The sequence below is a fragment of the Monopterus albus genome, unplaced genomic scaffold (assembly GCF_001952655.1).
Source record: "Monopterus albus unplaced genomic scaffold, M_albus_1.0 scaffold114.1, whole genome shotgun sequence".
Classification (NCBI taxonomy): domain Eukaryota; kingdom Metazoa; phylum Chordata; class Actinopteri; order Synbranchiformes; family Synbranchidae; genus Monopterus; species Monopterus albus.
In genome coordinates this window covers 619367-647036 of record NW_018127994.1, presented here as the reverse complement: position 1 = coordinate 647036, position 27670 = coordinate 619367, and the positions used below count along the sequence as shown (strand labels likewise).

The window sequence follows — 27670 nt, the reverse complement described above, 5'->3', positions numbered from 1 at the left end:
TTATATCTTTCTATTCTAACACAACTGTCTATTTCTACAATGCACTACACGACAACACTACAGACACAGTAAAGTTTTAGATAGGACTGCACTTGGTGGCATTCAAAACCTGTCAAATATGGAGTAAGAGGAAGATTCCCAACTGAGACGCTTGGGTGCTTTCAGTTGTAGAACCAGTTTTTTAAAAAAAACATTGTTTTTCAGAAATTGCCTTTTCAGCCTTTTTAGTTACATACTTACTAAGTTGCTTTCAGTGTTAATTTATTTTTACTGGATCAGTGTTAGTCTTTAAGTCACAAGTATGAGCTGACAAAGAGGAGTAAAGTCTGAGGTCTTCCATGTTCACACCATGAAACGAGCTCATTCAGTAAACCTGGCAGTCAGGCTTCAGATTTTTGGCATAACCCTCATAAGCCATGGAAACACAGAGTAGTCAGGGGAACTGAAGCACAGCTTGCACCATGCAAGGGCTGCATCTTAGCAAATACAAAGCAAAGCAAACAAAAATATTAGAGTTACTATAGGACATTGGGCCTCATTCAGAAAGAGTGCATATGAACAATTTACACACAAATCTGGAATTTATCAATATTTTCTTATCTAAATTTGTTTGTACTCTATGAACAAATTGAGAACTGCCTCAGGCCATGCATACACACAAATTATTAAGGCCCGGATGTCTCAGAAAGTGTAAATGTGCCTTATACCCAAAAGTATGGAATATTAAAACAGAATACTCAGTCCTCAAAGTTAATGTGCTGGAAGCAGGAAAAATGGGCAAGTGCAGGAACTTGGTGATTTTGACAAGGGCCAAACTGTGCTGGCTGGACGACTGGGTCAGAGCACCTCCCAGACTGCATGTCTGATCCTGTCCGCAGTGGTTAGCACCTACCAACAGTGGTCTAAGGAAGGACAGACAACCGGCGACAGAGCCATGGACCAAGGCTCACTGATGACAAGATGACCTACTGTAGATTAAACTTTTACATTTCATTCATCCTTTTCAAAAGATTCCATTTGTTTGAATCTTTGTTAAAATGGGTGAAATTAGAAATACTGTACATTGTATGAAGAGAAACATTCAGAGGCCAGTGGTGATATCACACCTAGAGTGGGGGAGCTGCTGAATGTGTCTAAACAACGGCAAACCGGGGTCAGAGCTGGAACAACAGGTACAAGAAGAAACGCTGGAAAGTCTGAACATGAGTTAGAACAATCTGGCTTCCTGGTGGGAGGAAACTGCCTATAAAGGAGTGTCAACAATTGTCACTGATTAGGGTAAAGAGTCCGTAGTTGCAATGACACTGTAACAGGAAGTGGTGTCAGAATAAAAGCATGACACCGGAAGCAGAAGAAACAGAATCATGACAAGTATATATGGCTCTTATCAGTCTCTAATGTCATGAAATTGTGCATATGTAGCCAGTGTTAAGTGGTAGCCACCTGGTTCATTTGCAGCCTATTAATAGGCAGGCAGGATACTATATATAAACATTCCGCTGTACCTCCAAACAAGTGTTAAGATGTCATATGGAGCCTTGATGGCCCCCGCCCGTGACTGTGGCAAAAAGCGCACCTTCAGAGGCTGAAATAACATGTTTAAAGAAAATGATGAATGGTTTATCAGTTGTTCCTGACTAGAAAGACAAGTTTGCCTGCAGCCATGCTATTCCCTGGTACATCGTCAATGGACAATCTGTTCTCACCTGATACGTTCTCAGATACCTTGTCCTGTCCTGCTCCTGTCTTCCATGCAACATCTCTAGGCAAGCATATTTCCTTATATACAGAAATGGGGGCATGACAGTATGCTAAGTGCTCATTGCTGGCACCTGCCTGTCATTTTAGAATGATTCTGATTTACTAACATACTCATGGTGGTAAGAACATATTAGTTTGCTAGTGTGCATGTTTCATCCATGTGACAGGAATTTTGTGTGCACACATTTTATGTGGTAAGAACACTTCTATGCACATATTGGTGAATGAGGCCCACTGTGAGCTGGTGGGATGTCACCACTCTAAGCTATGGGCAACTTTCAGTTTGTAACAAATTTAAAGGTGCATTAAATAAGATTTTAAAAATCGTCTGTTAAATCAAGTGAAAATGGGACAGGACATGGTGCCTCTCCACTGTTCTGCCCCCTGTACTGTCCAAATCAGGTGTGGACCCCCAAATACCACCTGGCAAAGGTTATAACAAGTGTTTTTCAGACTGTGAGCCATTTGTTTTGGTAACATCAGTGACCTGGGATGGTCATGATTTTACGTTTGAATTGAATTAATTTGATTTTAATTTCAGATTAATTTGAGCTTTGTGTAACATCCGGGTTTTGCGTTTTCAACTGGACTGACAAATTTACTCATTAGTCAGCTAATGCTGATACTGTTTGTCAATTGCTCCATACTAAAATATGTCAACAACCACCGACGAGATTTATATGAGATTTTGTGCAGACATTCATAGTTGACAATGTCCTAATGCCTGGAGACGCCCTCACTTTTCCTATAGCACCTTGACATTTTGTGGTTTACAGTCACATGTAATGAATACATTTGAACAGATTACTGTCACACTGTTATTCTTTGCTGCTACAATGAAGAATCTCAGCAGACAAACTATTTTTATTTGGTGACTGCTTTGGTTACAATGAGACTGAGCAATGTGATTAGGTTCATTACATGCAAGGAGACAGGCAAAGGTTTGGGAAAGTATGACTGTACTTTTGCCAGTGTCTACAGCAACTTTTAAACTAACCCTAAAATGTTGCTCTGTGAAAAATTTGACCTTAAAATCCTCCTATCCATCTTCATTTAATTTTTAACACCATCACCAGTACAAGTCTATTGCATACAACTAGTATTCCTGCATTCTTACAAGTATACAAAATACAGGGAGCACGCAATTTGGCAATCTTATATGGCTGTTTAACAAAGATTGCACTAACATTAACACATGAGGGAACATTTCCTCAATCACCTCTTGTACATTGAAGTGCTTATTTTTTGCTCTTTGTGGAAAAACAAACAGTATTCTTAGGTGAATGCTTCCCTGTTTCATACTCGATAATTTTGGCACAAAATGTTGAACTTAGTCATGAAGTTGCACTTAAATAAAGGTGCAAACTAAGTAGGACAATGTATTTCATCCGAATCTCTGTGCCTGCAGTCCACATGTCGAAGTGTCCTTGGGCAAGACACTGAAGCCCTGTCGCCCCAATGGTTAGAGCTATCGGTTGAGTTGGCGCCGCAGATGGCTGCCTCAATTCTGCACCGGAAACAAATTCCTTGTGTGTAACATGGCCAATAAAAGTGATTATCCTTTTTATTATAATGTAGCAAGGGACCAATGTTGCACCCGTTGCTGTAATGTACACTGATGTCAGTGGGCTATAGAAGAACAAGGATAGCTTTGGAAAGCTATTAAACATTATCTCCCATTCAATCCACCAGAAAAGGTGTTATGAACACACTCCAGGGAGTAATGGTATGCAAAAATCACCTACAAACCTGCACTGTCCATAAGACTCTTTGTCCTTCTCCTCACCCAGGGCTTCAGCAGGGCTCAGAACCATGGGCAGCTGCCAGCTCCTCAAGGTGGACAGTCTGCAGCTGAGAGGCGGCAGTTCTGCCAGTGGCCCTGCAAGTGTCGGCAGCGACCTTACTGTGCCCCAGGGGTGAGCTCTGTCCTGGACGGGTGTGGCTGCTGCAAGAGCTGTGCCAGGCAGATCGGAGAGCCATGCAACGAGAGGGATGTCTGTGACCCACACAAGGGCATGTACTGTGACTTCTCAGCAGACAAGCCAAGATATGAGATCGGCGTGTGTGCATGTTAGTGGCTCTAGTCTTTTCTTGAAGTAGTCATGACAGAGTAAGTCACAGAAACAGGGGTGTTACACATCCTGTTTCCAAATAAATCCCTTAGCTCCTTAGATAGTGGTGAGTGTTCACTGACGCATGCTGATGCCAGGTGTTCACACAGAGCAACAGGAGCTGGTGAGAACATTACATTTAGTTGAATTTAAGTCTTAAAAAAAAAAAATCACACAAAGATTAGAATGATGAATTTTCAAATTTTGTTTTTCTGACAGACAGCCCACACTCGTTAATCAACCAGAAACTGTTTACCGAGAAGATTAAAATGCTAAGCTCTTTAGAATGGATGAGTGTCTGTGACCCTTTTAAACAATTTTTTTTCCCCACAAAGATTTTTTTTTAAACATGTGCAAATACAGCATAAACAGCTTAACATGAACCAAACCGAACACACATCACACACCTGTGGAGCTGTGAACAGAGTAAAACAGCCTAGTCTCCTGTGTGCAGCTGGCCTGAAACAGCTCACTTACTTTAGGGGTATGTGATGGGATGGCGGCGCAGCCCTTTGTCACCGCCCCCTCCTGTCGTCTGCTCTGGTCTGCTGTCTTGGTGAGATGCAGCGCATCTCAAACCCATAGAGAGGGCAGAAAGAGTGCTGGTATGACAAAAAAGTGAAATGCAGAAGTTCTGGTATTGTGTACCTGCACATACTGCCCTGCTTTGAGCACTTGGAAACACACATTGCAAATATCCAGTTCTGAGAGCACTGTAACAAAAACCACCATCTCCACTCTCAGCTTAATAATCAAAACCCCCAACAGGTTAATAAAATAAAAACCAGCAGGCTTTAAGGTTTTGTTATCAACAAATCAGCATTGTGTGGTGGGGTTGGTCTGCTATGCAGTCTGTTTACTGAGAGACCTGCGGTGGGGAATACCCGGTCTAATTTCATCAATTAATATAGTTGAGATAAAAAGAAATCAGCATATTCACAGTTAATATCAGGAAAAGGTGACAGAAGGATCATAATAAAATGTGGCTTCAGTTCACTATCTGTGTTACCGATTTCTCAAAGCTCCAGAAAGTTCATATGCATAGATCAGTTTCTGTACAGGTACACCCACTCACATTATGTTTGTTTTCACAGATCCTGAATATTCCATGGGAACTGCCATATGCATCTTTCAAGCCCCATTTTGTGTGTACACCAGAGCTACAAATGAGGTTCCAGTTCCCTGATATGCACCCCTTATTCTTTCAGATATGATGGCAGTGGGCTGCGACCTGAATGGGGCCCACTATGAGAACGGTGAAGCTTTCCAGCCCAGCCCTCTCTATAAGTGCACATGTATTGCCGGAGCCATTGGCTGTACTCCTGCTTTCATTCAGAAGCCTGCTGGTCTTTTAGGCCCTGCTCCACTAATGGGCAACACGCCAGCTGGCCTGCGCAGCGGCCAGAGCCAAAAGAAACACCAGCAGGATACTACCTACATGTCAGGTGCGTGTTTATAGAGTAAACTTGTGGAGAAGGGCCAGTCTGTCTCTCCGGGAATGCTACTTTTTGTCCAAGTTAGGGGAGGACATTTCAATACGGCCATTACACATGCCAGAGGGAGGAGTGAGGTGTGACCAACTGTGGTTAGACTGTCAGAGGAAAACAGAAAGATGGATGGTTCCACTTAAACAAGATTAGGAGCACCAAATATTTCACTCTAATGTCCTGTGTAACTTGTTTGTTTTGGTTGGCATGAGTCATATCCCAACTTGTCTGATCTCATTTAATTTCTCGCTGTGGATAAAGGAGCACATTGCTTTGAAATAAATATCTCACTTCTACACACGGTAACCAAAACCTTTATGGGGTTTCTAACAGATCTCATCAGTCCAGCTGAGTGACTTAACAACGAATTGAGTGGCTGACACACAACCTAGGTCTTCATGAAGGGTGTTGTTGACACAGTGCCCTTTAACTGTAATACTGAAAGCTTACAGGGATCCTCCTTTAGCCTGGAAGAAGAACTGTCTGATCCAGACCATCCCCTGGAGTCCCTGCTCCAAGACCTGCGGCCTGGGCATCTCTGTGCGGATCAACAACAACAATAGCAAGTGTGAGATGAGGAAGGACCGGCGCCTGTGCCTGCTGCGACCTTGTGAGAAGAGTGTGCTTAGGAACATTAAGGTGAAAAGTCTGTTCAAGTCTATTCAAGTATTGATATGATTCTATATAAAATGTAGAAAGACACTAATCACAATTTTCACCTCTAGGTGCCAAAGGGAAAGACATGCCTGCCTAAATTCCAGGCAAAGAAAGCAGAGAAGCTGACACTCTCGGGCTGCACCAGTACCAAGAAGTTTAAGCTCACATACTGTGGTATCTGTACAGACAAGCGCTGCTGTGTCCCCAGCAAGTCACACATGATCAAGATCAACTTCACCTGCAAAGGAGGCTCCAACACAGAGTGGAAGATGCAGTGGATAACATCCTGCACATGCCAGAGGAAATGTAACGATCCAGGTGACATGTTTTCTGACCTGCGGTTACTCTAATGGAGCCATGTAAGAAGCCTAGAGACACAGACACAGGAAACAAGCCCTGCTATGGTGGAATATGGACAGAAAAATAGCCATGATTTGGTTACTAAGTTCTCCTCAGCACCAGTGATGTGACAAAAAGTCAAACTCCAAAACCTCATTTTACAAAGAAGAATGGCTGGGATCATTAAATGAAGAAAAATGCTGTTAGCTATATAAAAAGCATTTATGAACACCGTCTTCAGGATGCGTACATGCAGAAACTACATGGATTGTGACCAGTGTAGCAGCTGTAACAGCAGATGCTGACTCATTAACAGTACCTCATAATACTATGATCAGGAGCCTAAAATGTCAAATTGGACCACTCTCTTCCATTCTTTATACAGGAGACTTTTTAATCATTAATTAAACAATTTTGATATATAACTTATAAAGGTATATACACAACAGATTTGGTTGTGTGAAGTCATTTTTGAAAATTAATCACTGCAAAAGAGGCAACCAAACAAACAGTTTTCCGACAGAGCAGACCATCATCTGGCGATGCCGAGTCTAGGTGCATCAGGCATCATTTTCCCCTTGGTAGCATCCAAATGATGGTACTCTTCAATCAGTGAGCTGAGAGAGGAGATGGCCTCTGAGAAGCAGCTCTGCTCCATCCCATCCACATGCAGGTAGTGATGTAAATGAGCCTTAACAAAACAAAGACAATAGAATTTATAGTCAGTCTAAATACAATCAAAACTATCTCACATTTAGATTTAAACTCCTTTGACCCCTCTTTAGAAACAAAAACAGTAATATACTTTTGAAATGTGGTGTGTTCTGTTCTAAAACACACCTACAAAACCTGTTAGCAAAGCTCCCTGTGGAAATTATTCAGGCAGCAGCTTCTGCTGGTCGTCACACTTTCTGGTTAAAATGACAACCAGCGTGGTTGTACCAGCTGTCGCTGACTAACGTTACCGCAGTACAAAGAGGTACTTTTAGCTAAGCTCCATTCCTCCCGCATCATTACTGTAAACATTGTGTGATGGAAATTCAATAGACATTTCCCATCCCTACTGTCTAACCTACCGACATAAGACCCAGAGTTATCCAATTTTGTATGAGGAACTTAAAAAAAAAAAAAAGATTTTGAAACACACCTTCTTCCTGTAGAGCTTGGTAAAGCGCTCTCTCAACTCCATGAATGTAGGCTTCACACAGGTGTTGTTGGCCAGGGCTAACAGGGAGTGTGAGTGGCCCACAGGGGAAACTGAACATAGGCCTGTCTTCCAGCCTTCCTGGTTCCATGAGACAAAGGGCAGTGATGGCTTCAGTCTAAAGCACATACAAAAAGTGCATAAAGTATTAACTGTAAGAAATTCTCAAAGTTAAGTGGTTCTCTCAGCCCCTAAGAGGCCTACTACAGTACATTTCACTGAGGGAAAGTACTGGCAATGGAGTTTTGTACTGGAGAACAAGAGCAAATGCGGCACCACAGGAATCTGTTCATTTGGTCTCATGCAATATGTATTTTAAGACGTTCCTGTTCAGGGATGCAAAAATCAGAAAGGAGAGAATGAAAGTTTATACAAATACCCTCAGCAGCTGATTTCTCACAGCTACAACAGAGGGAACTGTGGCTGGAATATAACAAACTAACGTAGGTGAAAAATCTGCGGCCCTGATCTGAGCGTGGCAGCTGTTAGTAATCTCAGACCTCATCCGAGTTAAGCTGTCTGAGGACAGAGGGGGTGTCAGTATATCGCATCACTCTCAGAGGAGATTAAGGGACTTTTACAGGTTTTCAAATTAAACCGTGCTTTTGCTTACTATCTTTAAAAGTGAAAGAGGAGTTGACTGGCAGACTACAAGATTGCAGCTCCAAAATATGTTCAGTCATAGCAAATGCACTTTCTTCTACTGTCCCTCTCAGACCGTCCATGTGCAGCAAGGCACATCCTTACAAGTTGAAGTGCAGATGAACACAGCTGTGGGTGTGTCATTTACATCATTAGTCTCGGTAAATACACCCTAAATTTAAAAACTGCACTGCCGCAATATTTCCACACCTGAGGATGATTTACAGCAGCTTTCGTCAATATCCCCCTTTGTCGCTGATATAGTACTTAAAATGGTTTGACAGCACTGTCAGTATTATTGTGACTCGAAGACGTACAGTGAGGAACAGAAGTATTTGAACACCCTGCGATTTTGCAAGTTCTCCCACTTAGAAATCATGGAGGGGTCTGAAATTCACATTGTAGGTGCATTCCCACTCTGAGAGTTCAAATACTTCTGTTCCTCACTGTATGTCAACAGGAATTAGATAGTGTAGGTGTACAGCCATAGTAATGCCACAGTGAAGGATCTCAACAAATTGTTGTGGTTAGGGGCAGAAAATATGATTATGTTCAATGATGAGTCTGTAGATTTTTCTCAAGTAATAACTGCAAAAATAAAATGTAGGGGAAAAAAGGTTTTGTCCAGCCAGCTGCCTACAACTTAAAGATGCAAAGTTTAAAATATACGATAAAGAACTAAACAAAAAAATAGAAGACAGACCTTCACATTGGAGCAGCTTGAACCAACCATTTAGCTTGATAAATGACATCAGTCAACAAAATTACTTGGAATGAATTCTTTCAGCACTACAAGAATATGCACGACAAAGCATCCTGTTAAGTTATTTGTTTCATGAAAAACAAAACAGGACAATTTATATTCCAACATGTCAAATGATTAAAATGTGCTCTTAAGAGTCCTCTAGTGGGCAATATCCCTGTGATTTCCCTCTTCCTCTACCTGTCCTCCTCTTTTACACCATGGTCATGCACAAATATGTGCTCTCACACCAGCTTCACTTACAGCTTCTCTTGACAAGGTGCCACATGAAAACAAGTTCTGCAGGCAGAGCAGTAACAGGAGTGCAGAGGGGAGGTGGGAACTAAACTGACCAGTCATGAGTCAGTGCTAGGGGTTTTTATTCATGAGTGTGAAGGTCCTCTTTGGGTCGAGGTGGGTGTAGTGGCTTGTTGCCTGTTCTGATGGATACTGAGAGGGAGGACAATGTTCTCACCTCTCAATGTTCCTGCGGAGGTCAGACACCTGTACTTGGCCCCTGACCATGAGGGCGCAGGCCAAGTAGAGGCTGTGTTTTGGGTCAGCTCGGATTAGCTGGTGGTCTTTACTGAAGGCATCGCTGAACATCTGATCCAGTCTAGAGGATCCACGCAGAGGAGGCAGCAAAGAAAAGAAAAGTTCACGTTATAATATTTACAATACTCCATGTAATAAAGTCATTCCAGATACCACATTTAAATAGGTGAATAGCAGCCTCTGTTGTTTTTCTTCTTCAGCCCAGTGACTATTTGTATTGCCTGCACTGAATGAAATGGCCTTGCAGAGATCAAAGGTACAGTTGAGTTAGACTGGGGCCCAAGCGGACAATTTTTCAGAAAGAAGATTTTTTTGTACCTTTATTTATCCAGAGAAATTCTGCTGAGCAGGCGAGATATTTTTAAGTAACACCCTGCTCTGCATTCATACAGTCCAGTGTTTCCCGTGGTTCAACGCCGGGGGCACTGGCGCCCCCCCCCCCCCCCACACACACGGGGAGGTCATCTTCCTGTACACTTCACTTCCCCTCTCCGAGCTCTATCTTCCTTCTCTAATCTGTTCCCTCTGTGGAGGTTAACAAACAATTATACAGTATATTAATATAGGCTACTTATTTTTTTGTGAGCTATAAGGTTTTATTGGTTGAAAAGCTAAGTCCTCAAGAGTTCGCTGGTCAGCACTCCACTCAACAACATAACCACAGCCTGACTGAAAGTGAGACGTGAACAGTGCATTCAGCATCAAAGCAGCTGTCAGTCATCAGCTCCTGATGTGGGACAATCAGTCTGCACCAGGCCAGCTAACAGCAGAAGTGTGCTGGATAACAATAGTTTTCACATAGGCCTTATATACGCGGTACAAGGGAGGACAACAGTTAAAAAAAAAAAAAAAAAAAAAGTCCCCAGAAAGTCAAAGGGGAATTGGGTGATTTAAACAAACGTCTGTGCAGATTACGCTGCAATAGGTGCTCCAGACAAAATAGACCTGAAGCATAAAACGGGTGATGCACGGCTCTCATCGTGGGTGTGTCGAGCAGACACTTCATGGAGTGGATTTCCAACTGTTGCATGAAAAATGAATCTAAAAACGCATCTGACCTGCAACTGTGTATGTGACTTGCTGTGTAATTTTACAGGCTCCTCGGATGAGTCACTGAGGAGCTTGATTAAATGATTAATTGGTTGAATTGATTTTTTGCTGTGGCAGCAAAGATCTTGGCATGATGGGCCGCCACTGAGAAATATTACCAGCAGAAACACTGCAGTCACATATACTGACCTCTTGGCATTATCAGTCTAACCACTACTCTTTTTTTTTTTTTTTTTTTAGCCAATGTGGTGCTCTGCTGCTCTCTATATCTGACACAAGGCCACTTTGTAGCTTTGACTTGAGTCAAATTGTGTTTTTCCTGTTACACTATTAAACTTGAAGTTGCTACCCTCGCTATCATTTTTATCTCTGAGTAAAATCCAGGCGATCACTGGAGGAGCCTCCTTCACCTTCACTACGGTCAATATGAGACATATATGGAGGAGCTGATGGAGTTCACGTGAACCAAACACCCAGAGCTATGCAGGGGTCAAAATAAATGAGGTAAAATAGCTGCAGTGACAGCCATACAGCAGACCTTCTGGTGGGAACACTGACATCTGTCAGCGTGTACAGAGGGGTCAGGCTGGGCACCAGGTAGTGCAAACGCGGGAAAGGCACCAGGTTCATGGCGATCTCGTTCAGATCCATGTTGAGAGAACCATCAAAACGGGCCGAGCTGCAAAAGACGATAAATGCCAAAAGGTGACGCTTTAACAAATTTTGCTGTACATGCATGGAAAAATCTGATACTATGTTTGCAGGAAAAATAGATTTTCATGATGAGATATCCTCAATGTGTAACAAGTCTTTTGGCAAATACATAAAGTTTGTTTACATTCATTTTCACCTAAAAGTATTATTATTATTTAAAGGAGGAAGACAGCTGTGTGTGGAATGGAGGCAGAGCTCAATTTCCTCATTTTTCCAATGGGACATGCTTCACATTTTGTACTCTGGTGTGATGCTATAGTTCTGCCTTTTTGTTTGTAATTGTTTTCTTCCGTTTAATTTAGTTAGATAAGCAAGTTGCTTGTTTCGAGGGGTAGATAATATCGCCTTTTTGGTCATTTGTGGATCCTTTGGAACTTGGGATATCTTTCACACTGTGCCTTGGCCACCCATAGACGGAGCATAACAAGGCTACAACATGACAGCTAGGTGTGACTTTTCTTTTCTTGACTAGAAGCAGATAACAGCAGAATGACTGTAGTAGATAATGTCCAATAATTTTTTGTACTTTTTGTTTTTTCCACACTGATGAAAATATTCTTTTTGAGGTATTACACATTCAAGAGCCTTTGAGATTATCACACATACTGTGTATTAAGCACAACAGCATCTGTCTTGATTTATTGATTAATTTAAGTATTTTCCTATCAACAGAATCTCTTTTGACTGAGATTCCTCAAGCCCGACAGTTCTGAGGGGGATTAGCTTTGTTTTGAGAATCACAACTGTTGGGCCAACAACAGGACAACACACTTAACAGTTTACTGGAGAATCTTGTTTAATGCTTCACTGATGCTGAAATGGGAGCAGTCACCAATCTCTTTGTAGAGGTCGGTGTGTTGCTCCTTCAGGTGCTTTGCTGAGTTTGTTGTGTTTGGACATACAGTCATGGCCAGAAATATTGGCACACCTGCATTTCTGTCAGATGACGCACCAGTCCTCCCAGAAAATTGTTGTAGTCACAAATTCTTTGGTATTTTCATGTTTGGAATGACACAAAAAGCAGGTAAAAAAGCCCAATCTGATCCATTCCACACAAAACTCCAAACATGGACTGGACAGAATTATTCAAACCTTTTCAAATTCATCAAAAATGGTTGTATTTCCAGCCTGTGATGCTCCTTTAATTTGTAATGAAACTCACCTGTAGCAATCAAAAGGTGCTGACAACATAGAAATCCCACTTGTAACCAGTTAAAATGGAGAAAAGTCGACTCAACCTCTGTGCTGTGTGGACCACACTGAGCACGGAGAAAAGAAAGAAGAGCAAAGAATTATCTACTGTCCCGCGATCTCGATACAAAAAAATGGGGTAATCGCTCTTTCTCTGTGTACGGCCCCAAGCTCTGGAACTCTTTACCACAAGAACTTTGGTCCATAACTGAGCTGGCCTCGTTCAAAGTAACTTAAAAAAAACTCATCTCTTTAGGCAGGCCTTCGGTATTTAACTTATTTCACAGAGATATTTTTAACTTGTTCTATGTTATTTATTTTTCAATATGCAGTTTCACCTCTGTTTTAAAGTGTGTATTTTAATTTATTTCAGTTTTTTTTTTTGCTTTTTCTTAGTTTGTAGCTTCTTTTCACTAGAGTACATACGTTTTGCTGTGAAGCACTTTGTGCCCCTTTCGAGTTGTAAAGTGCTATACAAATAAAGCCTGGACAGTCTCAAGGCTCCAAGTCCATCTCCTGGCTGTTCCTGTGTCCACTGTGGGCAACATTGTCTAGACGTTTACAGCCCATAGTGCTATAGCTAATCTCCCTGGACATGAACGAAAGAGAAAAATAGATGACAGACCACAACGAAGGATTGTATGAGTGGTGGATAAAGAACCTTGATCAACATCCAAACAAATTCAAGCTGACCTGCAGACACAGGGTGCAACAGTGTCAGCTTGCACTATGTGTCGCCATCTGAATGACAAGGGATGTTATGGTAGGAGACCCAGACCTCACTGTTGACACAGAAACATAAAACAGCCCGAGTAGAGTTTGCCAAAACCTAACGGAGGAAGCAACAGTCCTTCTTGAAGAACGTCCAGTGGACAGATGAGACTAAAATAGATCTTTTTGGTCGAGCACATCATTCTACTGTTTTCAGAAAACAATGAGGCCTTCAAAGAAAATGAACATGGTCCCTACAGGTAAACACGGTGGAGGTTCACTGATGTGTTGGGGTTGCTTTGCTGCTTCAGACAGTGGATGTACACTGTGTGTGTATGGGATTATGACATCTGAAGACTACCAGTGAGTTCTGGGGTACAGTGTAGGGCCCACTGTCAGAAAGTTGGGTCTTACAGCAGGACAATGACCCAAAGCAGACTTCAAACAGCACCAGAAATGGTTTCAGACTGGCAAAAGAAGAGTGGTCCAGAATTCCAGTAGAGAGGTGGAAGAAACTCACTGATGGTTACAGGAAGAGATTGGTTTCAGGTATTTTGTGCAAAGAGTGTGCCACCAAATATTAAGCTGAGGGTGTCAGTAATTCTGTCCTGTCCATTTTTGGAGTTCTGTGTGGCATGTATCAGATTTGGCTTTTTTTTCTGCTGTTTGTGTTGCTCCAAAGCAAACAAAAGAAATAAACTTGAGAATTTGTGACCGCAATAATTTTCTGGGAGACGTGGTGCTTTAACTGACAGAAATGAAGGGGTGATAATATTTTTGGCCATGACTTGTATTATGATGGTTTGCTTCTTCAATAAATGTCCAAACATTTACAGACTCATCTTTTTTGGACAACGTGTATAAGACAGACCTCCCTGCTCTCCCTCTCAGGGGCTGATTGTTATTTTAGAAAGCTGCTGCAACTCAATGTATGATTTGGTTGAATTGAGGCTATTTTAATAAGGCTATTGTGGTCTGATCTCATTTTGTGACTGGACTGTGGGGGATAATGTGTAAATTGGGTTTTTTTTGTGTCCACACCTTCTCTAAGGAGAGGCTGACCTGCAGCAACACTGCTAATGCAGCCTTAACAACTGTGACAGCTGTTGCCTTCACACCTGCAAAGTAGATGTGGTAGCAAATAAAACCTGGAGGCATGGAAAACCTGCAGTGCAAAAAAGGAGTGACAGAAAAAGAAAAACGTGTTGGCTTATGCCAAGTGCGCAAAAGTAGCTATTCAACCCAAGTGAACAACTATGGAGAGTTAGGATATACACGTGAGACAGTTCTCCACACGACCATCATCAGAACACCATATGGCACCACAGTTTTCAGGGATATGCAGTGGATACCTTCATTAAAGTTCTACAGAATTAAATCTATGGCAAAAAGCTGTTCTTGTCTGTGGTTGTCACCATACTAAGAAACTTTACACTATGTTGGATTTTCCTTTGAATCTGAATGTGGCATTTAACTTAACTGTTCCTACTCTTAACCAGAAGTGTGTGGGTGTAGAAACTGGTATTGGACTCTTCATGTTAAAAGTCAGGGCGTTAGGACTATTATGAATGGCAACAATATTTTAGATTTGCTAGCACCACAAAAAGAAAAACTAAATGCCATGGGCGCATGCCCAATTGTAAAACAGTGATACAGGCCCCTTTCCTTCAGCACACAGGAGTCTACTGTATACAGTTTGAGCACACACAGTGATACCATACCTGGTAATATTGAGCAACAGGTTGGCCACAATGTTATTCATGTCATCGAAGGGCTTCTCCGCCCTTGTGAGCCCGCCTTGTCCAGAGATGATGGTGCTGTCTCTCTTGATCATCGACCCTGGCTTCCCAGTGTGTGACATACGTTTAATTTTGTTCACAATGTCGACCAATGACTGGAGGAGGACAAGCAAGGGAGAACAAAACATTCTTAAAGTTCATGGTTTAAATGTGTACAGACAGCAGAGATGTTTACAGAAAGAGGAGAAACCTTTCGAAATGCAAACCTGGTTTTCCACAGGTAGAACACAGTCAGCATGCTCTGTGAGCTCTCTCATGGCCAGGACACTGTTGTAGGGAGAGGTGATGACATCATCTTCTGCAGACGGATAGATGGAGGTGACAATTCGACACACCTCAGGGAACTCCTCCTCCAGCAGGCTCAGCACTCTTGTCCCCAGGCCGGAGCCAGTACCTCAAATTCAGTCAGTGAGCAGTAAGCGGCTCTATGATTTTTGGCAGTAAACTCAAATTTGGCTGTTCAATATACTATTTGGTTTTTTTTTCTCCATTGCTATAAAGTGTAAGAAAAAATTACCTACAATGAATTTCAATCATGATTTCGACCACATTAACATAAGTATTCAAATGCAAAAGAGTGACAGGAACATATTTTTGAGCATTTAAAAATCAATAAAAAACAACTGCTGATATATAATGTAGGGCTGCTGCAGTAATGAAACAGGCACACTTCTGCTCTTTAAAGGCTATTTTTTCTTCTCAGACATGGTTATATCTACTGTAGCCTAGTTCACCAACAAGTTTGAGCTTCTCCCATTAGTTACCACCAGCACATGTTACGTTTTAGGATGTGTGCCAGCTTGCATGGCTAGAGAATACAAACATGTATGAAACCTCTTAATTATAATTCCTTGTTGAAATGTTATCCCCACACATTTTGTTAGCTTCTATCGTGTTTGCAGATAGAAGCAATTTGCAGAGTACTGTACTGTTAGTCGTGTTCTCAGTGTCAGGGGACGAGTTGAAGTGGGTACCCCATCCCCTAACCATTGGGGCAATTACTGAGCAGATGACTGCTTGGTGCACCAGAACGAGGAGAAATCAGAGAAATTTCCTCTGTGTCTGTCTCCAAGTGTCAGCCTGGTGACAGACTGCTGACCTGTCCGGGGTGCCTCTGACAAAAGCAAACTGGCTCGGTAAATCTAAGTATGTTGGTTTAAACAGCTGAGTAGTTGAAGAATTGTGAGAAGCAGTGTCTTGCAACTCCAAAACTCTTACTTTAAGTACAATATGTAAAGGCTAGAAGTAAGATTTAGTGTACAAATACAGCACAACATCTTCACCCCAATATGCACAAAATGAATTAATGGAGGTAAAGTTTAAATAACCTTTTTCAGGCACCCATGTATGAATGTCAAATAGTTTGTGCCTTACCTCCTCCCATAGAGTGAATGAGAAAGAAGCATTGCAGACAGTCACAGTGTTCTGCTGCCTTCCGCAGATGATCCACTATCTGCTCCCTGTAGGCCAAACCATACGTCATGTGTCCAACCGCCCTGGACAAAGAAGAAGAGCAGCAGAGCAACAGCTGAATGGCTTGGTTAATTTCTGAACTTACTTGTTTTGTTTTCTTTGCATGTATGAATTACATAGGTTGTTACCAACATCTGATGAAAATTTCATGTCAACAACGGCTTTAGAAATACTGTATATTTACTGAGAAAAATGGTGACGTGTTCAAAACTTATTTTACCTGCTGTGTGTTCTTGCTGAGTTCATGTATGAGGAGAAGTATTATGTATACATTAAATGATTGTTTTTTTTTTTTTGTTCAGTTGGTGTCAAATATAAAAAAAAAAACAAGCAAAATCTTCCAACTCAACAAGTAGATAAATTAAGAATGTTATCATGAAAAGTGAAAATTGCATCTTACTCTTCCTGAGGTTTCTGGTATGTGTATGATTTTACACAGGGACTGGCTTGAACAATGATACAAATATACTTCATAGATTTTTTTAATAATGAATGGTTAACTGTCAAACTGTAGCTAAAAAGACAATAATAAGATTTATTAGATTTAATTTGTTAGGGCTCATGATCACAATCTAATTGTGGTGTGATCTGTGTGGAGGTGTCAAATATTGAATGAATGAATGAATGAATGAATGAAAAAGGGCAAATCTATCTGCTGCATCTGTCTAAAAGGCTGAAAAAGACCATCAATATGCTGTGATAAGAACACTTCCCTGTCTCATTTAAACTCACCTTAATTATACTGAAAATCCCACTCCCACTGTCTGATCGACAATTCTACTTGAATTGTTAACGACATGTTAACAAGCATGTCATTGCAAAGAGGCAGCGTTTCTGTTTACAGTGGCTGTCAGACCAAGAAAAATCTATAAAGGGAATTTTCACAGCAGCCCTGTAAAGAAGCTTGACTGACGTTTCCCCCTAAATTACACTATATGGGCTTGAGAAAGGGGCAAAGCGGTAAAGCAACAACACACAACCACTGAGGCTACTGAGTCACTGGTGTTCATCTGTTACATGCTTTGTTATACTTGTGATTTGAAATGTGGTAGCTAATAAAACAGATTTCGCGCCACACATTACAACTACACAACCTTGGATTGCGAGTATAATTCGTTCCAGCAATGTGCTCGTAATCCAAAGCACTCGTATATCAAAGCAAATTTCCCCATAAAAAATAATGGAAACTCAGACGATTCGTTCCACACCCACTTATCCATTATAAAAGTGATTACAGTATTACAAAATACAGTATGAAGTAAAAATAAAACAAATTAACCTACACTTTATCTTTGAAAAGAATCATGGCTGGCATGAGGGGCCATTGTTGCAGTACAGATATTGACTATACGAGTGAATTACGAGAACCATCGGCTCAGTTGTGACGTACGTCAGGTGACGCTCGGCACACAAAGCATACGTACTACTCGTATTGGGAGACCTCGATCGTATATCAAATCAAACTTTTTTGCTCATCTTGCAAAACACTCGCAAACCGGGTTATTCACAATCCAAGGTTCCACTGTATACTGTATGACTGCACATGTGAGTGACTGTAAAACAGTTAAAACATGTTAAAACGATGATATACAACAGCTGCTCCTGTCCATGTGAGCAAATGAGACGGCATCCTGTTTGTGTCTCTCACCAGTTGTTCCCTGAACCCGACACATCTGTGAGGAGCTGAGTGCTGTCGAACACTTCTCCCAGCGGGCCCTGTAGGATCTCATTGACCACACCCTCCTCCATGTCCACCAGCACCGCCTGTGGAAGTTAGATATGTGAGTATACGGCCAGCACAAGGCATATTATACACTGAGCACATGCCTTTGTACCCCTGGCATCATTCCATAAATCCCCTTTGCGACGTCAACCAGTAGATGCCAGACCATTCATTATAATAGCTTCAACCCTGACTCTAAAACTAGCTGGTATCCATGTGAAGACCTGGAGACAAGAAACATTCTTTAAAGCTGTAATTGGCAGAACTTACTCTGGCCTTCAGATGCTGGATTCTCCCGCCAACACCACAGGCTCTCCCATCACTTCTCCTGGACACCAAAGTGCACCAATTATAAAAGGACTTCATTTGCATCATTGTGGCACACACATACCTCAGCCCATGCAGCAGTTACTTGGAGGAGGCAGATGTGATTACCTTGAGTCCACATTTCGGAAAAAGCTACTGAGAGCCTCATCATACAGTCCTTTCTGAATTGGATAAAAACAGAGGTATTAGGAATGCTCTCAGATTTTGTGGTAGGTGATTAAAAAAACATCTGACTTTATAATTCAGGGTTGGTTACAACACTACATCAGTTACACTACATCCTCATAGTTATTCCAACAATTCCTAAGCATTACAATTTGTTGAAGCAATGAAGTCATGTTCCTTAAGCTCATTATTTAGTTTGGTGATTACAATTTTATCATTACGGTAACTTATATAAACAAAAGCCAGACCTACAAAAATATGGATTTGTTATGACTCTGGCTGTATGTCTGCTGCAGAATTTATTTGTGACTGATTAGATCCTCCCTGATTGATATGAATTTAAACATGTAAATGGATAAAACATTTGCTCTGTGCAGCAGATAATATATACTTTTCAACGCTGACGAGGGAGGGATATGTCGGAGTGAATATAGTGTAAATAAGGACAGATGAGAGCAGAGGCTATTGTGGATGTGGGCCACAACCTTCTGATGTCAACTGACTGTCTAATTCTTGTACATACTCTTTTTTCGTGGTATATATTTGGACTAGCAATAGCTAGAAAAGCACAGACATAACAACATAAATGAATGCTTGCTCAATTACTGTTATTAATTACACCTGTGTTTTCCTGTTATAGCTAACGTCAATATGTCTGCTGGTCTATGGTCTAGTGTAGTAACGTTAGCCTTACAGTATGCTGTCCGCTGGATTATGTTTGATTTAGCTAAATTACCTAGATGATCAGGGCAACATTTGTTGCTGTATTGTGTAACGTTATGTATTTGCACTTACTTTATTGACATGGGCATGTTCCCGCAGAGCAAGATCCCAGAACCTGCAGCCAACCTGGTTACCAGCTTGTCCAACTGAAGAGCACAAACGTGAAGTTTGGTATACACCGGTGACGGAAATGTCGCATGATTAATATAACAGTTCGTTAAATTAGTCGTAAATCGACTCGTGAACAAGCTGGGCAGCTAATAACTGGCTTTAAAGTTAGGAACGGTTACTTAAGGGCCGAAATGTTAACATGATCACAAAACAGCAAATTCACAGCGAACACAACTAGTTGCACTCAAATGTCACTCACCCTGGACAACAACTGATTGCGTCATGGCAACGACGACACAGAGAAGCTGGCTTAAAGCATACTTAACATTAACATCTGTCTACAACTACCCATTAAAGTATTCTCGGAGTCTTTTTGAACGTTTCCTTAGAATCGCGCCACAGTTGTGTTTGGTCGAGTGGTGATGACGTGCTTACCATGGCAACCATAGGCGTGTGCATTAAACGGAAGCTACTGCCCCACTGTATACCCGAGACTTATAGGCTACTGAAACAAACAAACAAAACAACAACAACAAAAAAAAAAATAGGCTACTGGATCAATTCATGTTAATACATTTACTGATTCTATTGTTTATTTTCTATTATTTAAAATGTACGTACTTTATATACATATTCATTTATTTTTCTTTTTAACAAATCTAAATCAACATTTAATGTATTTTTTGTAACCTACTACTCAGGTATGCCAAAGATTTTTAATAACAAGGTTAGTCTGCTGTTATTTGTAAATGTATTGTTCAAAACAGCAAACAATAAATACATTCACATTTTAAAAGTGACATTATGAAATAAGTGGAATGGAAATGTTTTCAAATTCATGTAGCTTAAATAAACTTTTTAAAATGCTTCCTCTCCTTAATACAATGCTGATTGTTGATGACCAGTTTGTGGAGGCAGTGAAATATATTCATCATAACAATAAACATCTTGACTTTGACCGTAATAGTCATGCGGACCCTGGAACAACAGCTGTTAAATGATGAATGAAGGAGCAAGAATACCCACTCACTGATACCTAAGATACAAAAAAGGAAGTATCACATCACATCCAGGACATGCATCTATTGAGTTGTGTTCTATTATCCTCCTCTATTTGGTTCGAAAATTCAACTTATTACAGAGTACAGGGCAGTGTTCCTGTGTTTATCTTAAGTAGCTGTCAGGATTCTGTCCCACCGGCTTCTGGTCCCAGGCTTTTATTTTGAGTTTACTTCCTGTTTGGTACACCTCAGTTTTGAACTCTTTACATTAATCAGCTGGTATTGTTTTCACCTGCATCTCATCACCCAGACTGGCAACACCTGCTACACAAGCATATAGGCAACTTCCCCACGCCCAGAAATGCCAGATTGTTCTAGACCCCAGCTATGACTTTCCAGCATTCTTTTGCTGCCTGATTATCTTGTTCTGACCCCGGATTGCCTTGACCACCGTGTTTGCCTTATTCCCCCCGATTCTGATTGCCTGCTGTGTACCAACCCTCTGATAGCTCCTCCCTGACCTCTCTCTTGTGCATCTCCTAGCTGTAGATGTTTACCGGCACTGATCTTGGACTGTATTATCGACCTGATTTTGATCCTGGACTTTGTACTGTTGTTTTGAGTGTTGCTAGTAAAAGACTATTTTCTACCTCAGTTCATCTGGCAATATAATTGACTTCACTACAAACACCATTTGGCAGCTTCACCCACCAAAGCTGACAGTAGCAGTCAACAGTATAACAACACAGCAAGAGCAAAATGAGCCACTTCATAACAAATTTTCCAATGAGGTTGTTCTATGTCAGCATGATTCACAAATGATGGTCTGTATTAAGTACATGATGAGGACCAAACTTCTAGATCTTTTAGTCTGAATAAACAACAAAAAACAATCCAGCTTTATAGGGATGTACATTTTTTATTTATGAGGAATAAAACTGTAAAAAAAAGTTTTGAACATAAGCTTGTACAAAACATGATTATAAGATGTGGTGGAACAAAGAATGCATATACACCACTTGTGCATCTAAAGATACACTGTACTGTAGGTTCCTCAGAATGATTCCGCACCTAACATCATATTTTCTTATAAATGATAGATTTATGGGTTTCCTCTCTGGTTGTGTTTCCCATTTTTAAATTTGAAAAGTTTGGCTGTTTTTTGGCATGAGACATTTTTTTGTAAAAAAAAAAAAAAAAAGAAGAAATTAAAAACAGAAACAAGGACAAACATCTGAAGAATGAATGGTTATAGTCATCAGAAAGAGACTTTTAATGTTTGGTCAGTGTTGTACTGGGCATAGCAATGCTGTTGACAAGAGTGTTATGCTGCTGGACAGGTTCCAACGCTGACTGCTCCACTGACCAGGACAGCTTTGCTGAAGTTTACTTGACTCTTATTGATGGTCAGGTTCCTCATACAGCCCACGTAGGCTTTCCTGGTGGCGATGCGCTCTGGGAGGAAAAGATCTGAAAGGAGGAAGGATGTAAAGTGATTACAAAATGGGGCATTATTAACACAGGAGAACATCTTGAGAAGCTGTGATCCTGACTCACCTGGAGCTCCACCGATGAACACTGGCTTTGTAGTATCTGTGGAGGTAGGATTCAGAGGTCCCACCACATGACTGACCTCAGAGTCCACATCAAGCTGGATAACATTTGCATCTCGGATCACTGAGATCAAGCAAGATAGAAAGCACCAGTTTAGCCAGAACACTATTCAGGGTCCTTAATCATATTGTAATAAAGATTTAGGCTATTATTGTCTGTTTTCATAGTGAAAACAATCTAGTTTTATTCAAGCATACCTCAGCCCATAGAATCTATAGAAACTGGACACCTTTAAATACCTGTTTATTTAGAGTTGCTTTTGTTTGGTTTTAATTTTGGTAATTACTCATATATTTTGTTTATGTGCCTTTCTATTGTCTTTTTATTGTGGACAACTGGAGTCTACTCTACAAAGACGCTAGTATAAATAAAGTATAAATAAATTAACTTTACTTAGACACGAGTGTCACAAATGGATTATCTGTGGTATTATTATGCATACACAAGTATATTCAACAGTTTGACCTGTTCAGACTGGCAGCAAATATTGGCCACATTTTAAAATTTAGTGTGATGTGTATAACAAAGACAATGAATCTGAGCAATAAATCAGTCATTATTAAAGTTTTTCAACTTTTAAGTGTTGCTGTCTTTCATCATTTCTTAACTAATTGCTGTTGAGTGGTAATAAGGAAATTCTCACCAGTGATTTTGTACCAGTTGCCAGCACACAAACCCTGTCTTGGAGACACCTTTGTGAAGAACTCATAGGTCCCATCATTTACAAGAACCACAATCTGAAAACACACATCGATACTGTATGCATGCTTTTGAACAGATGATATATGTCCAACATAACCTTGAATGTGAATAGTTGTTGGGATAACTGTGCCAATGCCTTACCGCTCCTTGATGAATATACAAAGTGAAATAGCCCTCTGCTGTGGGCACATGAAGTAGAAGCCCTGATGCCACACGGGGGCGTACCTCCATCACCAGCTCAAACCTCAGGCCCAGGCTGTGAGATTCATCTGAAAGAGTGAAGCAGAGACAACAAGATGAAGTGAGCTCTAGGCACCTTATCTATTCTGGACCCTTTTGCAACTGTGTTTGTCTTTCTCTCAACTCATTCAACAGCTGCAGCTCAGTTCCTAACCCCCTGAGCAGAGACAGTTTCACCACAGCTGCACTATGGGTATTTTGTTTCCTTGCCCAACCAAACCATCTTCTGCATGCACATGGGATTCTAAAAAAAAACAGATGAGCTTGTGAGTTTTCTCAAATCTAATTGGCTGTGTAATGTAACATATGCTTAGTTTACAAACAGTCATGGATGTATGCAGTGTTATTTTTTGGGCAGAAAACTGCACAAAACAGATTAATAGATGTACATAATTTTCAGTTTCCTAGTCCCAGTCTGAAACACAATGAAAAATAGGTCTCTGCTTTTTGTTTTACAATAACAGAATACAGTACCAGAAACATACCCAGAATGACATATCCTCCTTCCTCTGAGAAGTATGTGCCTGCCTCTGAGATCCCCTCAAAGCAAGGGGTGACCCCAAAAGTTTCTGTCGCAGTGGACAGCCACTGTCCATTCAGCTGAAGGTTCTTCAAACAGCCAGTGAAGCTGTGTTCAGAGTTTCTCTGAAGGGACGCACATGGAAACACATATCAGAAATGTAAATGAACTCTATGGGGCTGTTCTTAAAAATCCCAGGAAGAAAGACATGGGATTAAAGTTGCTTTATTTAACATCTGAAAGACAAAGTAACTCATTCTTCTCCAACAAATAAATGGTTGACTTTTTAAGATATACAACACACCCTTGACCAGTTCAATACTCTTGGGGGGTTTGCTGCTACAGCCTTACTTGCTTTGGTATGACCACTGGCTTATGGTAGCTGGGGGAAGATGCAGCAACCACCATCAAATTAATTAATGCCATTGCGGTTTGTTGTGCTGTCTACTTTCGATGCCAGGAACTGTGTGCGTTCACAAACTATCCTCTCATTTTTAGGAAGAGGCTCTCTGGTTTTATCATTCTGAAATAATTACAGACTATTTGGAGTTATAATGGTGCAAAGCTAATCTAGAGGTACTCAGGATTAAACATTAAATGGCTGAAAATGAGCAAAATGAGCAGCCATGGGCTCTTTAACCTATAGAGGGTGAGGTAAACGTTCTACAGGTGAAAGGCTATGTATTTCCTTCAAGAGTTCATATAGATCTAAATATTTGACCTATATTTGACAGATGACCAGAAACAGGACTTCTAATGAACGCTAATGTTGCAATGTCTATTACATGCGTAAATAAGCAACTGTTTGCTAATATGTTAGCTGTCAACTTTATGAGGTGCTGTGTTTCTAGAAGGCAGGTGGGCAAAAAAAGAGATCAATGAATACAACTTTTATGAATTAGGATGCTTTCCTGTTGAGCTGGGTGTCTGATATGGCCATATGTACCATATGTTCCAGAAGACAAGGTTATAAATTACACAATTTTGTCAGAGGGTACTCTTTTATTCAGCAAAGACAAAACACTCGTGTTTCAAATGAGTTCTGCTGCTTATGATTTAGTATGAACTGTCATCCAAATAAACTTTAACCCATACCTGAATATTCTTCTGGGCTGTCCCTGGAGGAACTCCTCCAACATAGAGGTGACTGCTGACACGCCAGGAGGTGTTGCTTTTTAGCGCTCTGTCCTCCAGCACTGTGAGCCCATCTATTATTAACCGCCCCATATTCCCATCACGGATTAAAATCACCTTCAGTAGGAGAACAGAGGGGCACAAATTGTTGACTCACATGGATATATACATTATTAACAGATAGAATAAGTTCATGAACTTACATTGTGCCATGCACCATCATTGTATTTCTCCTCGCTCTTGATTCTGACTCTTTGGCCATCTACATTGAAGGTGTACACAAGTTTCCCATGGGCCAGGAAGCGCGTCATGAAGTTGTCCTCATGGACATCAGATACATAAAAGATAAGGCCAAAAGATGAGTGGGTCTTCAGGGACAAGGAAAAGTGGAACCTGGGAGGTGACAGGTGCATTTAGTCATATGTGCAGGCACTTTAAAGAGTTCATGTGCAGAGTGAGCACACTCTACCACTTCTAGTTCTCTGCTAGTTGTACCTCTCAGAAAGGGATCCTGTGATGTCTGTGTAGTGCTGTCTGCTGTTGGCAATGCTGTCATAGTGGAAGGCTTGCTGTGTTGCTCTGGGGCTTGTGGAGAGGTAGCAGAGCTCGACATGTTGTTCTGATGACTCTGCTTCATCACTCTTCAGTTCCATCAGGCCTAGAGGAAGGCTGGACCTATCCCTGGTAACCTTTGAGAGAGTTTAATGAATGTCAGCATGGCCAAGATGATTGCAACCAAATAAAAAAGGATACAGACTCAAAAGACACTGTTCATTGGATGCACTCATTTATTTTTGCCTTCTGAGGTTGGTCATGTTTGACTCTGGAAATGCTATTCTTGTGCCTTGCCAGCAGAGCAGCAGGCGGGGGCTGAACTGGACAGTCCTGCAGGGAGGTCTGGACCATCTCTGTGTACCGCTGAAAGTCTTCTGGCTCAATGTCCCGGTCTTCTCTACAAAACCACAGATAGAAGGAGTGAGAGGGAGAAAGCGCAAGAGTGCCAAACATTTAAAAGCTGTAGATTTACACAACAAACTAACAATGTCTCTATAGCAACAAACTCCATGTCCTTAACCACTCAGCTTGCAGCTTGATTTGTTAGTCTTCCTCGGATAAAGGGAGAAAGCCTTCATACTAAGCAGGAAGTAGAGACAAATCTTCAATTACAAAGCTCTGACTGCTGCAGTCCAAAGACACAGGAAGTGAACTATTTGGCCCACTACAAAGAGTATGATAAATCATTTCCATCCAGTCATACTCAAAGCTGTAGTGATGTACTGGTTAATTGCCATTTACCTGTTGATGTAAGCATAGCTGATGCAGCCTGTGAAGTTCCTGAAGCTGCTGCTTGGAGACCCTCCATAGTAGAAGGTCTTGACATCAGCACCCGATGAGGCTCTAGTGGCTGATGATGGACGTTTCTTCTCCTGCTTGTCTTTGTCATCCACCAACAGAGAATATCTAAAGAAGACAGAACAACCAGTCACGAAGTTAATTCTGACAATATTTTCTTTAGTTACCGGTGCACCCACATTTCTAAACACTGTACGCATTACCCCTACGTCCTACTATCTGTTCACCTGCCCATGTTTTTGGCTGTCTATTTGCAATATATTTCAAACATACTGTATATCAACCAGTTTTTATGATACTGAGTAAGTGAACAGGTTGATATTTGTGGTTGTAGATTTCTGCATTTGATGAGTGCTAGCTTCTAAACATGCCTCTGTTTTCATGGTGGTAAACTAGAGGTAAATATAGAGGTTCATGCAAGTTAATTTAGGAATATTATCATATTATACTGAGAAATTCTTCAATTAAATTTGTCAGGTATATTAAGATCGCTAAACCTACCAGACTATAGGGATAAGATATGAATATAATCAATATCTTTTAAAGATAAAAGAAGAAAACTTGCTCACTAATTTTTTTTTTATTAAACCTGTTTTTCACATTTCATTCAGTCTGTCTGAATACAATAATAATAATGGCAAAACAGAAACTCCTTGCACAACTCCACCCACTGCCAAGGTGGATATATGAAGAAAAATAAACTGAAAATTCAAAACTCCAGCAAGACCAAAATTCTCCATGAACAAATGCCCTGATCTGGAAATTAAGTTGTGCTATACACTGCAAGTGTTGCTGGCATTTTGACCTTTTTTTGAATACAATCCGGTCAGTAATACACAATTAAATGTGTCAATGAATGGGAGAGCATTCATATGGAAGCTCAGTATACAAGTCAAATGATATTTACCCATTATTTGGCCCCAAACAGGAGGGTGTCAGGCCATGCCATTCTAAATCTTCAGAGCCCCACAATAAGCAGCACCATTTTCCAGACCTAACCTACACTTAACACAAAGCATCCCTGAGCCCTATCCTCACCCAAGCAATGAGCAGATATGTGACTCGACACTGTATTTGCTCAGGTTAAGCAGTGGCTGGTCCAGGTGGCTTGTAATGGCAGTCACCTCTGAGAGCCAGGTTTGCTCAGTTGTCCAACCACTGACACTGTTACACCAAGACTGTCCAACTTTCCAGTGATCTATTTGGTCAGTGCTCATGCTGTTGACAGATCTTGATCCCATTGCACGATGATCCAGCTCAGAAGTGAGCAATCTTTAAGGTACGAGAAAACCTGAGCTGAGCCCAAAGTTAGCTGGATAAGCTACATAACTCATTTTGTGGTACAGGCCCCTGAATTCTGCATTCGTGAAGTTAAACACTTACTTCTGATTGTTCACTGAAGCCACTAAGAAGTGTGTCCTTCCATCATTGTATTGTTTCTTGTGTGATTTGACTCTTGTGCCTCCAGAGTTCATCACCACTGCTCCGTTGTCCATGTAGATGCTGAACTCATCATACTGGAAAAGGAGAAAATGAAATTATATTTATTATACCACAGCACAAGAAGGTCTCAAACTGAAAGACTCCTGTTCTCGATTACAGAACTCAACCAGTGGAAAGA

General features: G+C 41.0%; 3 protein-coding genes across 6 annotated transcripts in view; 1 reads left to right on the top strand and 2 right to left on the bottom strand.

Moving 5' to 3' along the window:
- The first annotated feature begins 773 nt into the window (after positions 1 to 773).
- Positions 774 to 6653, top strand: ccn6 (cellular communication network factor 6). Its single transcript, XM_020611517.1, has 5 exons — positions 774 to 836; positions 3552 to 3831; positions 5081 to 5317; positions 5805 to 5998; positions 6085 to 6653. The coding sequence occupies exons 1-5, from the start codon at positions 774 to 776 to the stop codon at positions 6364 to 6366; spliced, it is 1056 nt and encodes a 351-aa protein (XP_020467173.1). The 3' UTR covers positions 6367 to 6653.
- Positions 6654 to 6720: 67 nt separating this feature from the next.
- On the bottom strand, positions 6721 to 19926 carry tube1 (tubulin, epsilon 1). 4 transcript variants are annotated; one of them, XM_020611509.1, is made up of 12 exons: positions 19745 to 19923; positions 19447 to 19520; positions 18595 to 18647; positions 18430 to 18487; positions 18085 to 18200; positions 16338 to 16459; positions 15170 to 15357; positions 14886 to 15058; positions 11087 to 11227; positions 9419 to 9559; positions 7503 to 7677; positions 6721 to 7046 (listed from the first exon to the last, which is right to left on the bottom strand). In XM_020611509.1, the coding sequence occupies exons 1-12, from the start codon at positions 19767 to 19769 to the stop codon at positions 6888 to 6890; spliced, it is 1425 nt and encodes a 474-aa protein (XP_020467165.1). In that variant the 5' UTR covers positions 19770 to 19923; the 3' UTR covers positions 6721 to 6887. The 4 variants fall into 4 exon arrangements, with proteins under 4 accessions (XP_020467165.1, XP_020467166.1, XP_020467167.1 ...); XM_020611510.1 differs by having other exon boundaries at positions 15170 to 15261; XM_020611511.1 differs by lacking the exon at positions 11087 to 11227 and having other exon boundaries at positions 19745 to 19926.
- Positions 19927 to 21395: 1469 nt separating this feature from the next.
- Positions 21396 to 27670, bottom strand: part of lama4 (laminin, alpha 4) — a 48575-nt gene continuing 42300 nt past the window's right edge. The window contains exons 29-39 of the mRNA XM_020611516.1: positions 27433 to 27566; positions 25993 to 26157; positions 25495 to 25648; positions 25192 to 25385; positions 24900 to 25089; positions 24658 to 24813; positions 23528 to 23687; positions 22944 to 23071; positions 22744 to 22837; positions 22044 to 22163; positions 21396 to 21956 (exon numbers count right to left, since the gene is read on the bottom strand). Of these exons, the coding sequence (XP_020467172.1) occupies positions 21811 to 21956; positions 22044 to 22163; positions 22744 to 22837; positions 22944 to 23071; positions 23528 to 23687; positions 24658 to 24813; positions 24900 to 25089; positions 25192 to 25385; positions 25495 to 25648; positions 25993 to 26157; positions 27433 to 27566 (1641 nt within the window). The 3' untranslated portion in view covers positions 21396 to 21810. The remainder of the gene's footprint in view (positions 21957 to 22043; positions 22164 to 22743; positions 22838 to 22943; positions 23072 to 23527; positions 23688 to 24657; positions 24814 to 24899; positions 25090 to 25191; positions 25386 to 25494; positions 25649 to 25992; positions 26158 to 27432; positions 27567 to 27670) is intronic.